At 38.5% G+C, this 13,806-nt stretch overlaps 1 protein-coding gene and 1 long non-coding RNA gene across 2 annotated transcripts in view; one reads left to right on the top strand and one right to left on the bottom strand.

The window, feature by feature from the left end:
- Positions 1-1,500: 1,500 nt before the first annotated feature.
- Positions 1,501-11,333, bottom strand: NABP1 (nucleic acid binding protein 1). The gene is made up of 6 exons (XM_045868322.3): positions 10,720-11,333; positions 10,273-10,411; positions 7,246-7,317; positions 5,512-5,587; positions 5,020-5,086; positions 1,501-3,810 (listed from the first exon to the last, which is right to left on the bottom strand). Exons 1-6 carry the CDS (start codon positions 10,808-10,810, stop codon positions 3,641-3,643), a joined length of 615 nt encoding a protein of 204 aa, XP_045724278.1. The 5' UTR covers positions 10,811-11,333; the 3' UTR covers positions 1,501-3,640.
- Positions 11,334-11,360: 27 nt separating this feature from the next.
- The window catches only part of LOC123839001 (uncharacterized), a 33,243-nt gene continuing 30,797 nt past the window's right edge, over positions 11,361-13,806 (top strand). The window contains exons 1-2 of the long non-coding RNA XR_006789547.3: positions 11,361-11,761; positions 13,070-13,179. This is a non-coding gene — a long non-coding RNA (uncharacterized LOC123839001). The remainder of the gene's footprint in view (positions 11,762-13,069; positions 13,180-13,806) is intronic.

The raw sequence follows: 13,806 nt of genomic DNA, 5'->3' as shown, positions 1-13,806 counted from the left end.
TTCTTAGTTTGTGATCTGTGCTTTGAGAAACATCATTAGACCCTTTTAGCCCAGAAACCTGGAGTAATGTGGTTAGAGTATTTGGACACAAAGTCTGGTATATCCCTAATAAAGCAAAGGAATTGGGAGAAAAGTTGAATATGCCTGGAAAGTAATATGTTTTCCTAAGCTTCTTCCTCAGGAGGTCAACATACCATTCACAACAGCGCTATTTTCCAAAGGTCACAACTGGATTTCCTCAGAAGCATACCGTAACTGTTAATCATTACAACGACTTCATGAAATGTGGGAGTGTTGCATTACCCTAACATTTAATCACTGGCTGAAGCCTGGTTCTCACCACAGCGAAGAACATCTGCCTTTACCCCTCACATAACCCCCTTTTCTACCAGAAATGTGAAGACTCTCCTCAGATGGGAAATTAAACAAAGAAAAGGCAAAACAGATTTTTATAAAAGCCATCATAGGGCAAGTAATCCCCAGGAGCAGCCTAGAGGCAAAACAGACTGACGTTGGGCAAGCACTCCATCTTGATACTGCTTTCCCATGGTTTCCAAGGTTTGTTTTCTGCAGAACCTTTCCAAATACATGAAAGAAAATGATCTTAAGAGTCACGGGAGCCTAAAGTTGCTTGGAGCAAACAGTAATTACTTTCACAACAGAAAAGGGAAGTCATTTCAGTAACTGGAATGCCAGATCTATGTAAACTTAAAATTGCCATTGTGTCTTCAGACTGATGTAGAACACGGCCAGTGTGGACCTCTGAAAACACTTTGTAGGACCAGGTAACCAGCTTCCTCCTTTAAACGTTCTCATAATTACAACTTTTTTTTTTTACTAACCTCACATCTATTTGTTCTCAGCATCATCCCTTTGGCATTATTACTCAACCCAGCAAATGAACATTCTTTTAAAATGTTAAATAATAAAAATACAAGTGGCAAGGATTCAGTACTACAAATATTCAGGGCATCAGGGCATCAAGTTAAACTGTCCTCAAAGTTAAAGCAGATTACTAAAAAAAAAAAAAAAATACAGGAACAAAGCAAAAAAGAGGTGGTATATATAGGAAAACCTGTGTAAATGCCTTTGGGAAAGCACAGTGCAACCCTTCACTATTACACATCATCCTCTGGCCTTATGAGGTTCATCTTCCCAACTCTGTCTTGTAGCCACTACCCAAAAACCCGGCTGCTGAGACTTCAAACCACTTTAGAACTGTTTTGGTGAAATGAAATGGGACCCAATTCTAGTAGGCATGTATTTCTATACTAAATGGTTTTTGTTTTTGGTAGGTGTTTAGACATTTAAAAATTCACAGGTGAAAGCACCAGGAAAGAGGAAGGTAGAAAACTTTCTTCCTCTTCTTGATGAGTACCGTCCAAGCAGACTGGTAGGGCAAATATTCATTATGGACTGTAATTCACTTTGCTTTGGTTTTGGAGGCTTCCCTTAAGAAAAAAGAGATTTGTTAATAAATGATAACACAGAACAACAAGATTAAATTATTGAGGCAAATGTCAATTACAAAAGTAATAGCTTAGATCGTTCTCTATTTAATCTCAGCATGTTAAAGGGTAACAGTATTTCCACACCTAACGCTGCATTTTTTTCTGTTCTTGAGGTATGATTAGACGACAAACATTTGACTGCCTATTATGTGCCAGAAATCATCCTAATCACTTACATGGAAAATCTTCAGTAATTCTCTAAAGGGATATTATTACTTACTTGTTTTTATAGTTGTGGAACTTAAGGCTTATAGAGGTTTTATGCGTAATAATTTGTCCAACATCAGAGGTGAGGAGACAATGGGCCAGGACTGGAAGCTCGGCTCTCCCTACCTGATAGTTTACTTTTCTGAAACTCCAAAATTCTTTCTTTTAAAATCATCTTTAACACCATATTCTCCCACAAATAACTAACAGTATTATTGCTCCTACCTCTACTTAGATTTAAATAAAAATTTATATGCTAATTTTTAGTAATTTTTTTACTCCAAACATCTGTAATTTTGTATCTTAAAAAAATGTTAGTCACAAAGCCAAATCCACTATAATCACGAGTTAAGAATAAAAGAAAAACGTCTTTCTAGAATATATAAACCCCAGTTACCAAAGTACTATGAACCATGCATAAGCTCCTTGAGATTACTCATCACCTACCCCTTAACTCTACACGATGTCTAATATACAGTGTCATGGAAATTTGTTAGATACACTAAACTGGAGCAAACGAATATTCTGGCACCAACCTTCACATTCAAAGGCTTTGGAGTTTTTAGAAAACAGAGTCTACTTAAATTATTTTGTGATTTAAGGTAGGGACAAAAAGCGACAAATACAGAGCTAAGCAGTCGCCGGGCTGAAGTAATCATTACAACTATAGTAAATTTTACTGGCTCTCCATTGTAAAGCATTGAAAGAGCAAAAATAAGGGAGGTCCGTTAATATTAATGCAAGGTTTATTCGAGATAATATTAAGAACTGAATTCTAACAAAGGAAAAATTTACCAGTTATCCACTCTATAGTAAAAAGTGGAACTGGGGACCATTTATAACACATAAATAAATTCTACCTTTACATTTCTGAATAAAGCTGTATTCACTTCTTAGAGCCATTTAACTTTTGCTGATAAGGCTTTGTGAATTGTGTTCAGAAACTTTGACAATACTCACATATACACACTCTTCAAATAAGGTTAAGTACCTAGGATTTTCACTCCAGGATGAGTTTCTGTAATTACCTAGGACATTCTAACTTAAGACTACATATTTCTACATGAATTCAATTTGAATTGCCTTCATCTTTATGTACCACAATTTTTTAAAAAGATCAATGTTTATTATGACTTTTTAACTCCCTCAAATTATACTTTAATATTTGACATGGTAGTTTCAAAAAATAAATATTCAAGGCCTCAGTTTTAAATTTCCCTTCAGTGTAAATGCACAAAGTTGACAACAAATATTAATAGGACTACCCTAAAATAAATGCAGCTTTCTTATAAAAATTACTCGTTATAATACAGTTCCCATTCTATTCCATAATTCTGATGAAGAATATGTTTTTTTGGTAATAAAACAAGAGTTTAGAATGATTCAGTCCTTGGAAAATCTTAATGGCAGTCACTCAATGAAGAAGTCAATCATTCCTGAAGTCACAAACACTCAAAACCTGCTGTTAGCATTGACTGAGTTTTTGTGGGGGTTTTTTGGTGGTTATTGCTTTAGTTGGCAATACCTGAATTTAAGACAAAAGAACATCTCCCACTAAGCCTTATTTTAAATATTACAAAATGTATACAGAAGATAGACTCATAGAGGCTATAATGCTGATGTCTTAAGTAACTCACCCATGAAATGGGTGCGTATTTTTTAGAGGATAACCATAGATCTTTTTGCTCTAAAAATAAATGCCCCTACTTTTCAGAGTGTTCCCATTCTTCAAATTCTTCAACAGGAGACTTGAGCAGCTTAACAGTTTTGCTATAAAAACAAACCACTCTTGTTAACAAACCCAAAACATAAAAGGAAACCGATAAAGGACATAGTTTTCACAGTTAACGATAAATAAAAGTGCAGTAAGTGTTCAAGTAGGGCACGTAGTTTAAAAACTACATGTGAGTATTTGGCATAGGTCATCTTTTAAAGGCTCTCCGAGGGTCCCTGCCATTACTTATTGTGGTCATGACTGTTTGATTATTAGCTGTTCCTTGTAGCTGTAGATTTGTAGGTCCCCGGCCATTGCTTCTACCAGCATATGAAAACTGGCATCCCCTTGATTCTGGGCCAGTTTGAACCCCGTTTCCTAAAAAAGAATATAAAAATTCATCACCATTTTCAGACACTGATCTGTAGGAATACACCTATTTGGAGTTCTAACACATGCTTAAAAGTAGTATTAGAGAAAACAAATGCCTTTATTTTTAAACTACTGGAAAAAACTCAATGTGGGTTCTGCGTTTTTCCAAATGTTATGATTACTGTAAATATATTAACTTGATGCTATATTAATATGGAAAGAGATATAGAACAGTTTGGGCAACAGAATGAGAAATTAGTAAAGAAAAACATAGATAATGCATTGCCTACATTTTAAGGGCGAAAGAAAAAAAGAAAAGGGTAAAATCGTGTATGAACACTGGCATTAGGTTCAAATATGGTTAATAATTCAAAAAGGACAATGTAATTCTAATTTTTCAAAGGAAAAGACAGCAGTTTCCCATAATGTGATCATCACCAGCTGTGCCAAAACATGCAGCCACCAGGTCAAATAAAACTTCAGCCACCCTACTAAACTCCAATCTCAAAGCTTTTCCTCCATTATTTAAGAATAAAAACTTCAAAAGACACAGCTGATAGAACCATTAACATGACATTTGAGAGTATTTGAGGGGTAAAGGCCAATCTTTTAAAGAAGCAGCTATCAGCATGTGAAAATTTAAGGTGAGCTACTAGTCTAAAGATAAAAGGCTTTTGGTGTGCCAAAATAACCAGTTAATTCTGCATCTTTTATAAATAATCACTAGATAACAGAAATTTTGTTAAAAAAAAAAAAAAATCAATGGAAAACCCACTCCACATCACTAAAACAGATTTCTTATTAGCCACTGTTTAAATATAGAATGTGCTCCAGGAGGTGGGTGAGGGAATGGGTGAAATAGGTGATGGGGATTAAGAGTACACTTATCTTGGTGAGCATGGACTAATAGATGGAACTATACCTTATATGTGACACTAATAAAACACTATGTTAACTACACTGGAATTTAAATTAAACAGATAAATACATGTGTATAAAAATGAAAAGAATGTGCTCGATAAGTTAGCTTAAGAGAGTATCTGCTATTTAGAAAATCAGTTACTTGGGAATTCCGTGTTTACTAAGAGCTCCCTTTTAGTGCTAATGTGTGCCTAAAGACAGTTTTCTTCTAAATCTTACATAAGATATATTCACTTAATTCTTAACACCTGATCACAAATATGCAAAAAAAAAAAAAAAGAAAGAAAATCTTACCCACTGGTCCAAATGTACCTGTACCCACATTATTATTCATGGAATTATTCTTCTGTTCATTGTGTGCCTAAAAAATATGTTTTTAATTTAACCAATTGAAGATTTATTAAAAAAAAATTATTATAACATGTTATATCCATTCTTTGTTTTTTTTTAACAAATTTTTAACAGATTTATCCAAGTCCATTCAATGTTACTATTCAGGAATGTTTCCCAAACCTTTCATAGCTTCTGTTATATCTTACTACTGTGTTTTCTTGATATTACTCCCTACTCCTCAAAGTGCTCAATGGCACATATATTTAATATATAACACTAAAGATATATAATAGACTCACAAAATATACAGGATGTAAATGACTTTATATTCTTTTTAAAACTGTTCTCATTATCCTCTGGGTATGAAAGGGTTGGATACCTAGCCAAAGAATTATAGTGCCCACTCAAAATTAGCCTAATCATAAAAATAGACTATACGTTTGGATTAATTACCCCTCTGCTCTGTTGTCCTCGATAATCTGGGTTGGGTTCACTGAAATTTGGCACTTCTGAATAAACCATACAAAATCTGAAAGAAAATAAAGCACAAGTTAAATGACTCCTAAAATAATCAGTCTTTTTTTATATAACATGAGTAACTTATAGGAATGAAGAATTTAGGTGTCAAATGAATTAACTAAAAAGCAACATGCTATTTATACAACAAAAACTTCCTAAATGCTATGTTCCATAAAAACAAAGAATTCTAAGATATTCAACAGCCTACAATCTATAAAACATTCTATTTTTTATTTTAGTTCTTCTGTATTGCAAAAATAAATCATGTCAAAGATCAAGGACACAGAAACACATCTCTGTGCTGTTTTTCCAAATAGGCTGATGCCACTGGACCATGTTTAGGGTTCCAGAGTGGTTTTTCCAGCAGTGGTGATGGATTTGCACTGATCCATTCACACACTCCCATCCAGGCCCTCTTTTGACCAATCACTGTGAATCTGCAAAGATAATCATTCAAGGTTAAGAGTGGATTCCGCAAGTATGTATAAAGACATGTAGCTGTTAAGACAACAGTTTATCCCATGCTTCTTGTAAGTTGACTATGGCATATAGTAACATTACACATAAGCATTTACTTAGCTCCTCACCCCATAAATAAATTAAAATCAGTTTTGGTATATCCTAGACTGACCCTGACAAAGCCAAGTCACTATGAATTGAGTGACCTCCAGTGGTTCTTCACATAACTGACCTCTTTTTCTGTATACATGCAGGTCAGGAAAAAATCCTAAATCTTTTGATATTGATGCTAAGAGCTTTCGTAACATGTTGCTCTACTACTCTAAAAACAAACATAAGTAAATGATTTTCTTCCTAGCAAAAGCAAAGTGTTACCAGTTTCTGATCTTTAAAAGCTAGCAAGATTATCTTTTCCAAAAAAGAATTTTATCCCTGCAGTGTAGAAGAACATTCCCTCCCCCCTTTTTTTTTGTGGTGCCATGTGTGGTTTCTCCCTCTTCAAATATCCTCGAATTTGATGGGCATTAAGTAGATGTCTAAACATTAACCGAACAGAATGGACTAATGATTTGGCTCATTGCCAACACAATACTTTATGAAGACATCCCAAATGTGTAGGCTACTATGGAGGCTGAATTACCTTTACACCCCTAGAGAGGATGGTTCCTCCAAGTCAGGGTGGAGATTACCAGGGTAGTAGTGTATGGAAGCTCTCATTGTGGCTGCCTGTACGGCACCTAGACTGTGGATAAATACAGGACTTCAATGGTCATCGCTGCAAGTCCTTTTACCACGAGTACATATTCACCCATCAACGAAAAAAGAAAATTTAAACTGTTGGCCTGAAACCTGGCTTCTTACCTAGCTTCTTTGGCAATTCACTAGAAGACAGGACCTATTTAAAATGGCACTATGACATCTGAAAGATGCATGTTCCCAAAGCCTACAGAAATGGCCCCACTGGGGCTCATCTCAAGTGCAACTTCATGCTCTTCACCAGGGAAAACTGACATTCTCAACCACAGGAATCAGTATAGATGGCTGTTAAACTGGTATATATGTGTAAAGTTGTTTTTACAGCAAAGCTTTTGAAGGCATTCAGTTTACCAGTCCAGAAAAGCCAAGAAGTTTATAGTTTATACATACCAGTTATTCTGTAGATATTACATGTAATTTATTCAATTACAGGAAATGCACTTTAATACTTACTCCCCAATTTTTTGAAGTTCTCCACCCCTTCCAGTATACAGTGTCAAACACCCTTTCCACATGGATGCATACCTAGAAAGAAAAGAAACATCCGTTCTGTAGAAATACATGTATTTCCTACTTAAGTAAAACTTTATACTGAATTTTTTGTATTGGGATATAGATGGAGATCAAACTCTGTGAATACGGTAGTAAATCAAATACAATTAATCTAATATTGATTAACTTGTTACTTACAAAGGAACAGTACAAAGAAAACTCTACTGCCAAATTTTGACATGATTATCTAAACTATAACTAACCCTAGAAAATAAAGTCTTTTTGCAAAGCAAGCATTGTTATACTCCAAAAATCACATCTTTAGTCAATTAACAAAAGAACTTTCAATGGAAGAGATTCAGGCAGAAAGTATTTTTCAATCATAGAATATATAGAATCAACACCAAGTGTTTACTTTTATACCCATTTACTTAGTCTACTCAGATTATCAATATAAGTTTTCCCTTTGCCTTCATAAAACACATAGGATTCACAAGCTACTGAAAATTTGATAAAATTTAATCAAGGGCCTAAAAAAACAATCACAAATCTCACCTATCTGCCTTTCCAAACCTGCAATTTTTAGCATCAACTTGGTTGAACAGATTATTTACGCTGACCAACTCTGAATGTAGACAGAATCATTAAATATTCCTACACAAAAATCTAATAAAAATGTAAATTAAACATTGTAAAATCAGTCCAAGGTTTGGTTTTCAGTGGTTCTCTATACAACTACTACGGTAACTTTAGACTTAGAATGATAAATTACAGGGATGCCTGGGTGGCTCAGTCGGTTAAACGGCTGCCTTCGGCTCAGGTCATGATCCCAGAGTCCTGGGATCGAGTCCTGAGAGTCCCCCATTGGGCTCCTTGCTCAGTGGGGAGCCTGCTTCTCCCTCCGCCAGTCACTCCCCCTGCTCGTGAGCTCTGACAAATAAAGAAAATCTTAAAAAAAAAACAAAAAACAAGGGGCACCCGGGTGGCTCAGTTGTTGAGCGTCTGCCTTCGGCTCGGGTCATGATCCCGGGATCCTGGGAGCCCCGCATCGGGCTCCCCGCTCCACGGGAAGCCTGCTTCTCCCTCTCCCACTCCCCCAGCTTGTGTTCCTGCTCTCACTGTCTCTCTGTCACATAATATATTTTTTAAAAAATGACAAATCATAACTAAATATTGTTAACTAAGTACAGTTATAGTCCATTTTTTAACATAGGTTAATAAATACTAGTTAGTTCCACATTATACAGTCCTCTTTAGTAAGGGTAATTCATTAAAGACTCCAGCACTCTTACGCTATACGCTAAGCTGAAGAAAAATGGTGCACTAATATTTCACCTTAGTAACGTAAAAGCTAATGCATTTTGGAGAAAAAATTTGAAGTTACAAGTAAACATTTAACTTGCACTTGTTTCGGGAATGAGATCAATAGCAGGGTTTTCTGATAAACATATCAATATTCAAATTACCATTATTTAGATGTACACCTTTCTTCAAAAACTACTTTTCTTAGATGCAACCAGAATTGAAGGGCCTTACAATAGGCCAGACTCCGCTAGATATGTTATTTTAGTAAGGTATAATTATTCCCATTTTACAGAAGAGGAAGTTACAGAAGTATAAAAACCTCAAGGTCACACTGAAGTTACAAAACAGTGGAGTTTCTTTAGTTTTGAATTTTCCTTTAAATTATATTCCTTGAAATTCTATAAATCCTATATGGATCTTGATTTTAGTTTTTCCACAAATTTTTTGATGGACATACCTATGTATTTTCCATTGACTACAAAATATGAAATATTTGAAATGAGATGCTGTTTACACTGTATAAAATACTTTTAATCACTGGATGAGAAATACTTTGGCAGCCAAAAAAACTTTAATTATGCTAATCCTCACCACACCCTCATACGCAGGAATTTTCTTTTGTGTAAGCTACAGATGTGGAAGTTTGAAAGACACAATTAGTGTCATAATGAGTCACTGCATGAGAATAAAATGTCTATGTTCTGACTCTCACTTCCTTCTTTCATGATACTCTCTGCCTCACTTCCTGAAGATGTTGTAAGGCCTGGAAGGTATTATCAAAGGGCTCTAACTAACCTCCTCCATTCAGGGTGATCCAATACTTCTCTGAGATTTTATTTACTATGCCAACATCAATATCCACCCACTTTTCCTATAGTTGTGACCAATAAATTATTACAACTCTATTGACCACAGAACTTCCAAAATCCATCTCAGGACCCTTTTCTGGCCTTTTATCTTCCTAATTTAAACATTTGGTAAAATTTTAAAGGCAGTTGAATTACCAACCAAAAAAAAAGGTTGTGCTAAATTATTTTTAAAAGCCAATCTGCCAACTGACTCTTTTGGATGGAGGTATCTTAGACATCTTCCTGCCAAACATTTTCTGCATATCATTCTGGTTTTTGTACTACACTGACCTTATAGCAGTAGGCCCAGGAATTCATTTTCCAGAATGTGCCTTCCAAATATTCTAAACTTCCCTTCTTAACTTTCACATTCGAGTACAAATTTGACATACCACAAAAACTGCTGAATTGTCCAACTACAATCTTATGTCCTGTCTAAATAAAATACTGGCAGGATTTCAAAAGGGGGAAAGGTTGGAAAAGAACTGACAACTCTATTAAATAATTTATGAAAAAAATAAATAATATGGACTATGCTAATTTTATCAATCTACAAAAAACACTCAGTAATCCCAAAACAGTACAATCTACCTAACCTGTAAACTGAGGGGGAGTGGGTTAGATTCCCCGGTGAAACTGACCGCTTTTTCTGGCAAGGGTGTTCTATCCCAAAGCTGTCCACTGTCCAGTATTAACACCCAAGGGGCTCAAAACTCCCTGGAGGCCCACAAAAAAGATACGGAACTCCAGAACTTGCCAAGGTTCCCCAGCCAATGATTCTGCAGACTGTTACCTAGGAAGCCTTCTCCCTCCTCCCCCTTTGGTGCACACCTACCCTCTGGTCAATCGAATAATGTCCCCTGGCTGTATAAGACCTCCGATTTCATCCCACACGGAAATAGTGATGCTGCCCGTTTTATCTGCTACTTTGCATGATCTCACTTCATGGCCGTCTTTGGTTTTGGTCACGCGTCCTGTGAAGATTTAAAAATCACAAGGGGGGGAAGGGGTGTATTAGATAATGAGGACTTCCAGAAAGGCTCTAACTCCTCCTCCGGGATCATAACGCAGTGGAAAGGTGGAAAGAGGTCGAGCCCCGGGTTTTCGCCGCAGGTTGTATCCGAGCCCCGGCGGGGGCCACCGGGGCCACGTGGGAGGGGGGAGGGGAGGGGGAAACGAAGAGGAGGAGGAGGAGGGGAGCCCCAGGCTAGCAGCGGCGGCGCCCTTCCCTCCTGCCCCAAAACGCAAGGGGGCAGAGGGATGGGCTGCAGACCCCACTTACCTATCTCCAGGACAATAAAGACGACATTTAAGTTTTTCAGTCCGGGCTTAATATCTTTTATAAAAAGAGGTGGGTCGTTGACCCCATTCATATTGAGGCAGGTGCGGCTACAGCTGCGAAGACGCGGGTGGGCAGGGAGTGGGACAAAGCCTCCCACCCTCCCGGGCAAGGGCGAGGGCGCAAGGGAGACTCTGGGCGGGGATGGCGAAGAGAACGGGCAGAAAGCGGTTAGGCAGGGATCAAGGAAACCAGCCCAGACGGCACTGAGTCCAAAAAAAGAAGGAGGGGAAAAAAAAGGCTCACAAGTTTAAAAGGAAAAAAAGACGAACCAGTCCGCACAAAACCCCGCTCCCAACGGGGCGACAGTAAGGCAAGCGTGCGAACTGAACTGCCCCCCTCTTTTGGATAAAAGGAAGGGGAAAAAAAAGGCAGCGAGGGGACGTCTCTGCCCTGAGTCCCCCTCACACAACACACACACACACACACACACACCACACACACACACGCGCGCGGGCGCGCGCCCAGTCTGTCCCAGGCTTCGGGAAGGGACAGACTGTGACAGCAAACCCGGTGCGGAGACCTAGCAACCACGCAGTCTACGTCCCAAACAGCGACTGCTGAACGCGCCCGCGCGCCGGCTGGACCCCACACCCCGGCCGCCCCGCCCCTTATGACGTCACGTGGCGTCGGCACGCCCGTCGCCGGGCTCGCCCGGGTTGTAGGAAGGGAAGCGAGGGGTCCGGAACCGGCCGGCGTCGCCCACGCAGCCTCCCTCCCTCCTCGCCGGCTGTCAGCTCGAGCCCCGCCTCCTTAGCCTTCCAATGGGCTCTCGGCACCGCCCCGCCCGTTCCCCGCTTCCGCCGTCGCTGCGCCGCGTCCCCTTTGCCCTGTAATTTTCCTTTTGCAGGCTTCTAGTGCTCGCTGTGCTGCTTTAGGTTTTTCTTTCTCTTTTCTCGCTCAGAGTTCAGCCCTCCACCCGAGCCCTTTAATCCCTTTGTCCCAGCGGTTCCAAGGAACAGTGGCTGTGTTTAGCGCCCAGTGGGTACGTTAAAAAAAAAGCGTGATGTTGAATACAGGTTTAGGCCAGGGTGGCTGGTGGGGACGGAAGGAAAAAAAGAACAGTCGGGGATGGGTCCTCATTCCTAAAGCTGGAATTTTAGCCCAAGAAGAGAACTGTAGATCAATTTAACCACTTCTTTTTAAGCATATTTAAATTGAGGTCCGGAAGGGTGGGGTAGTTTGCTGAAGGTCAACCAGGAACTTGGAAGCAAGCAGGACTTGAGCACAAATCATCTGACCTGCTCTTGCACTTTTCACTCTAATACGAGGCAGGTAGATAGTAGTTAAATTCCTTTGCAAATTTATTTTTCCTTACCCTTTCCTTCTCACATTATATCCCTTTCCCAATTTTCTCTATGCTTTTTTTTTAATGGGCAAATTTTTAGAGCAGTTTTAGATTCATAGCAAAACTTAAGAGTACAGAGATGTCCGTATATCCCCACTCCAACACATTCCTAGCCTCTTCCATTATCAGTATCCGCCCCCCTCCCTGCCCAGAGTGGTGCATTTGTTACAGCTGATGAACCTACATTAACACATCATTATGGCACACAGTGTATAGTTTACCTTAGGGCCCACTCTTGGTGGTGTACGTTTTATGGGTTTGGACAAATGTGTGATGACTTGTATCTACCATTATAGTGTCACACAGAGTAGTTTCACTGCCCTAAAGATATGTATGCCACCTATTCATCCTTCCCTCTGTCCTAACCCTTCGCAACCACAGATCTTTTCACTGTCTCCATGGTTTTGACTTTTCCAGAATGTGTATAGTTGGCAACAAATACTATGTACCCTTTCAGATTGGCTTCTTGCACTTAGTAATGGGCATTTTAAGTTTCCTCTGTGCCTTTTTATGTGCTGTCAATTTGTTTTTATACATCCAAAAAAATCATGTAACAGTAGTGGGAAACCCTGAAACATTATAATCTGAAAAAAAAAAAAAAGAATAAAAAGTTTCCTTTATCTCTTTACCTCATGTAGTGAGAAGGGGCATGTCCTCTAGAAACAAACCTGGGCTCGGACACCTTACAGTGTGACCTTTAGGACACTTAAACTTTGTAGTCATAATTTAATAATCTGAAAAATAAAAGAATGCTTGCCTCAGAGAATTACATAGGATCAGAGGTAATTGTCTGACTAGTGCCTAGGAAATAGTAAATATTCAATACATATTTCCCTTATTTTTTATTATTAAGGAAGAGAAAAACAATAGTAGCTTAAACTGTGATTACTTAATCCTTTCATCAATCCTATGTGGTGACTGCTAATTTTTATCCCCATTTCACAGATGATGAAACTCACCAGAGACCACATTGCTAGAGAATGGCTAAACTCGGTTTTGAATCTAGGCAATCTTGACAACCACCACCCCCCCAACAAGAACCCTCCAGCTTAAAGGTAATTTTTTTAGACTTAAATTGCAGTGGTAGAATTAAGCATTTTAGCAGTAAAATATATCTGTAGGGCTTTAAAGAATCACCTAATTAACTTCATGATGGTAACAGAAATGTTGAGAAGAGTCAAAGAATTTGCATGGCAGAAGCCTTGATTTTTTCTTGATTCTTAACTGAGTATTTTTAGATCAACCACCACTTCCCAAACATCTGCAAAGAAGTGGCATAGATATAATACAGCCTGAGAAGAGTTGCAGAGATAATCACATTAGCAGGAGAGAGAGACATTCTTAAGGAAGCCGAAGTTTTCATCTCATGGACAAATAAGGCCCAGAGAGCCAAAAACACTGATGTAATGCTGGGAAGTAGTGTAAAATAATATTATAAGTATGATTTCAACATCAAATAAAACAAATGATGAAGCATGGCAGTTAATGGCAGAACCACATCCAACCTCAGGACTCCCAAAGACTCCCACTTAAGATCAGAAGCTCTGATTCTACCAAGTTTATCTAGAAGCACTTGTTGTTTCATTTAGATTTTCCTCAAAGCTATATTCTTCAACACAGGCAAAAACATTCTCACAGAAGCAATATTTAACCAACTGAGCCACTCGGGCATCCCTCACAAA

Source organism: Mirounga angustirostris, unplaced genomic scaffold (genome assembly GCF_029215605.1).
Source record: "Mirounga angustirostris isolate CCGP_5_RB_7025 unplaced genomic scaffold, mMirAng1.0.hap1 SCAF_3, whole genome shotgun sequence".
Classification (NCBI taxonomy): Eukaryota; Metazoa; Chordata; class Mammalia; order Carnivora; family Phocidae; genus Mirounga; species Mirounga angustirostris.
Note: the sequence above shows the minus strand (reverse complement) of the source record. Positions and strands in the feature narration are given on the sequence as shown.